Source organism: Oryx dammah, unplaced genomic scaffold (assembly GCF_014754425.2).
Source record: "Oryx dammah isolate SB20612 unplaced genomic scaffold, SCBI_Odam_1.1 HiC_scaffold_2620, whole genome shotgun sequence".
Lineage (NCBI taxonomy): Eukaryota > Metazoa > Chordata > Mammalia > Artiodactyla > Bovidae > Oryx > Oryx dammah.
Window position 1 is genome coordinate 1 of NW_024072690.1, and position 5005 is coordinate 5005.

Genomic DNA, 5005 nt, shown 5'->3' on the forward strand with positions numbered 1-5005 from the left:
TTTAAAGAATCAATATAGAAAATCTTGGAAACTTATGATAGAAGAAAAAATTTTAAAACATAATATCTTAAACTAATAGAAAATTGATCAAAGGATATGAATCAGTGACTCACTGAAGGGTTTTCCTAAATGGCTGACATTGAGAGAGTCTAACATTAAGAAAATCTGAAAAATGCTCAGTAATGCTCCAAATCAGAAAAATTATCATTAAAATAGTCATAAAATATTTATTTTCTTTGGAAAGGAAATATCAAATGTTGGCAAACATGTGGGGAGGTAGAATTCTGATGGGAGTGTACATTATATGGGCTTCCCTAGTGGCTCAGATGGTAAAGAATCTGCCTGCAATGCAGGAGACCCGGGTTTGATCCCTGGGTCAGGAAGATCCCCTGGAGAAGGAAATGTCAAGCCACTCCAATATTCTTGCCTGGAAAATGGACAGAGGAGCCTGGCAGGCTACAGTCCATGGGGTCACACAGTGTCAGACAAGACTGAAGCGACTTAGCATACATGCAGGTAGATTGATATACTGGAAAACTCTCTGGCTATATTAAAATTGGGCAGGACCCAATGATCCAGTCCTGGGAAGATGTCTCAGATAAGTTCTTGACCAGGAATATAATGGGATAAGTATGAGGATGTTCATCCTTGTGTTGTTAGTGGCAAAAGCAGTTGACAGCAACTTTGGCATCCATCATCAGAGGAATGGTTCTGTTAATATCACATGTGAGCATTCATTATGGAACAGTTATTCATAACATAAATGAGGAGCAAATAAACTAGACGTCCATGCTGCTGCTGCTGCTGCTGCTAAGTCGCTTGAGTCGCGTTCGACTCTGTTCAACCCCAGAGATGGCAGCCCACCAGGCTCCCCCATCCCTGGGATTCTCCAGGCAAGAACACTGGAGTGGGTTGCCATTTCCTTCTTCAAAGCATGAAAGTGAAAAGTGAAAGTGAAGTCGCTCAGTCGTGTCCAACTCCTAGTGACCTCATGGACCACAGCCTACCAGGCTCCTCCGTCCTTGGGATTTTCCAGGCAAGAGTACTGGAGTGAGGTGCCATTGCCTTCTCTGAGACGTCCATATAGAAATATAAATAGACACCTAAAATTGTTGAAAAACTAAGCAGTGTTCTGATTTCTAGCACAATGAAGTTTACATACAAATTTAAATACATATTTTACAAGATCATGTGCATATTCTGGGACAAATCAAAAACATAGTTTTGAGTTGGGAAGGAAATATTTGTAGAATCAATTAGTATAGGAGAAGATAGGTGACTTTTTAAGGATTGAGGAAATTAATGTGCAGAGGGGTCAAAATTAAAATACAGAGGAGCATGATTAACTTAAAGAAATAGACAAAAGTATAAAAAGAAATGGACAGAGAAAAGCACCTATAAAATCATGGAAAGCAATATAAGGTATATGCTCATGAAAAAGTTCTGATCTATTATATACAGTGTAGCTTAATAGACTTTCTGAGTCACTCTAATTCAACAATGAGCTATCTGTCTGAATTCATGACCCAAACTATCCATTCAAGACTTTTAAAATTTCTTTCTGGCGTTGAATATATGAATTCACTTTTATCCTATAACTTTATCTATTTTATTCCTTATGTATATTTCTTTTAATTTCAAAATAGGTTGGTATTGATATCCTGGAATCAATTAACTTATCTAAAAAATGAAAAGTAAAAAAAAAAGTGACAATGCAATTAATTCACAGAAAATGTCTATTTTATTTCATTCCTAATATCTAGATCATTTTCAAATCTATCAATTTGGTTGTTTCAATTAGGAACTTAATTTAAATTAACTTTGCTTTGTAAATAAATTTTAAACTAAAACCTCTCACATTTCATGAAGTTAGTTTGGTGAACATTTGCCCCTATTTCAAAGAGTTTCACAGGTGTGAGAATATTATTTCATTTTTGAGCTTTAGTTCAGCCACATTATATTCTTGACATCGTTCTTAACTGTGTCTGTGGGACAATGTCCCTAATGCACCAGAAGTTTCTCCATTCAACAGATCTCTCATTCCAACTTTAAATTGCTTTGGGAATGGGGAGTAATTACCACTGTTGCACGACAAATATTTAGTCTTTCAGATCTGTGGAATCTGACATTGTTTGTTGAACCTGACCTTAGTTCAGAATGCTGACATAAATACTAAGAAGAAATTAACAGGTTCTCCTAGGAGGTGCAAATAATTTATCAGTGTAAGGGTAAGTCTTGAATAAAATAAAAATATACCCTTTCATTCCATAATTAAAATTCTTATTCAATATTGATTTAAAATATGAACAGCATGAGGCAGTGCAGCCTCTAATTAATTATTAGGACCAAATACAGCTGTGATTTATTATTTGGCACGCTTTAGGAGCGTATTAGAAAGGCAGAGTCACAGGCCCTGCATCAGCCTCGGCAAAAGAAAATCTACATTTTAACAAAATATCCAGGAAGTTTATACACATAAGAAGAATTTAGCAAAGACTGAAATAATTGATTCTTCATTAATACACCAAGGCCCAAAATTCTGGGTAGTACTTGGTGGGAAAACTTGGTATCATAACTTTTGGTGTTGTAGCCCATAGAATTCTAGACTTCATGGGTAAATATCTGTGCTTCAAGCTTCACTCTTTACTTATAGGCTGGATTACTTAGGCCACATTCTGTCTTTCACATTTGAAAGGAAATAGAGATAATGAGAAGATTGATTTTTTTAATAAAGTGCTACACACGTATATACTGTTAGATATTTAAGCATTATTACTGTTTTCTCAGGTTCACTTAAATACATAAATTATCAAGAATAATTCTGATGTCACTGAATGAAGCAAATGAAGAGACTATTTTTCTTCAGAGATCTCCATTGTATTCTTGCAGAACTAGTTTACACACTAGTTTTGTAATGGGAAGTAATAAAATAGTAAAGCAGACTGAGACTACGAGATCAACAACAAACTTGATGCTTGAACAAATGTTAAATTACCGTGTATGTGATTCAGTTTACTACAATCAAATGTCTGCCCTATAGAAATACACAATTTAGCAGACTGAATAGAGAACTAATGTATCAGGCAGACAAACAAGTATGCATAAAATCACACTTGCTTTAAGATTTTCAACACTTCTGCTAAATACTGGATCAAAACTCCAGTCTTTTTGGTCTTTTGCCTTCCCCCACCACTCTCTCACTGAGACTCATTTAATGAAGTCAGATTTATTATCTGAAATATACTACGGCTTTGATAAAACTCAGTTTATAGTGTCTTCAATAGTGGGGATGGTTGCTTCTGCATTTGCTTCTGATCCTAGATAGATACTAGAGTGGGTTGCCATGCCTTCCTCCAGGGGATCTTTACAACCCAAGGATGAAACCCATGTTTCCTGCATTGCAGGTGGATTCTTTACCAGCTGAGCTACCAAGGAAGCCACTTCAAACATTAGACACAGGGCACTGAAATTCTCAATTTCTCAGTATCACTGTGTTTTTGGCAAAGACATTCTTGAAGATAACTGAATGACAGAGTTTTGAAGAAAACACACTATTTCACCCTAGAGTAATGTCTATTCAAGAAATTTGTTATATGTGTTACTTGGCAGTGAAAATATTTTATGTTGGTACTTTTCTGACATCCTGAAAGCTAGGATATGGATAGAATAAATAAGACATTTGTGAATGAATTCATTCTTCTGGGACTCTCTGGTTACCCAAAACTTGAGATTATTTTCTTTGCTGTAATTCTAGTGATGTATCTAGTGATTCTAATTGGCAACAGTGTTCTGATTATAGTAAGCATATTTGATTCCCGTCTTCACACCCCCATGTACTTCTTTCTGGGAAACCTCTCTTTTCTGGATATCTGCTATACATCCTCCTCTGTTCCCTCAACTTTGGTGAGCTTAATCTCAAAAAAAAGGAAGATTTCCTTCTCTGGATGTGCAATGCAGATGTTCTTAGGATTTGCTATGGGGTCAACAGAGTGTTTCCTCCTTGGCATGATGGCTTTTGACTGCTATGTGGCCATCTGTAACCCTCTGAGATACCCTGTCGTCATGAGCAAGGTGGTGTATATCCTGATGGCTTCTGTGTCATGGCTCTCTGGTGGGATCAACTCAATTGTGCAAACACCTCTTGCCATGCAATTGCCTTTCTGTGAGAATAATATTATCAGTCATTTCTTATGTGAAATACTGGCTGTTCTCAAGCTAGCTTGTGCTGATATATCCCTCAATATTGTTACTTTAGCAGTGTCAAATATGGCTTTCTTGGTTCTACCCCTTCTGGTCATTTTTTTCTCCTATATGCTTATCCTCTATACCATCTTGAGAATGAACTCAGCCACAGGGAGACACAAGGCCTTTTCTACCTGCTCAGCACATCTGACTGTGGTGATCATATTTTATGGTACCATTTTCTTCATGTATGCCAAACCCAAGTCTCAAGACCTCCTTGGACAAGACAATTTGCAAGCTAGAGAAGGGCTTGTTTCCATGTTTTATGGGATGGTGACCCCAATGCTAAATCCTATAATCTATAGCTTGAGAAACAAGGATGTAAAAGCTGCTGTGAAATATTTACTGAGTCAGAAATCTGTTAACCAATTAAGACCAAAGTGAAATGTGGTTTTAGTGTATCAAGACAAGACATGGCATTAGTAGGCAATCATTGGTGACCTTCTTTGGGGAAACCAAAGTTATGCATGGAGATTTTCATTCTTTGTCTTCACTAGCTCAGCTTAGCTACAATCCCTGGGTTCAGTAGTCTGCTATAAACTCAGATTCCAATAGGTTCTGATCCACATTTCAGAAAGACAATTACTTTAGAACCTTATCCCTGGTGATATCTGAAATGATTTTTTTTTTTTTTTTTTGGTGTACTGTGTAGTTGTTGTTGTTCAGTCACTAAGTCATGTCTGACACTTTGTAACCCCATCGACTGCAGCACGCCAGGCTTCCTGCTGTCCTTCACTATCTCCTGGAGTTTGCTCAAACTCAC

At 36.9% G+C, this 5005-nt stretch overlaps 1 protein-coding gene across 1 annotated transcript; it reads left to right on the forward strand.

Moving 5' to 3' along the window:
- Positions 1–3569: 3569 nt before the first annotated feature.
- LOC120859731 (olfactory receptor 13C4-like) lies at positions 3570–4626 on the forward strand. Its single transcript, XM_040235725.1, is given in 2 exon segments — positions 3570–3631; positions 3633–4626. Coding segments are annotated over 2 exon segments (1056 nt in total).
- Positions 4627–5005: the final 379 nt, after the last annotated feature.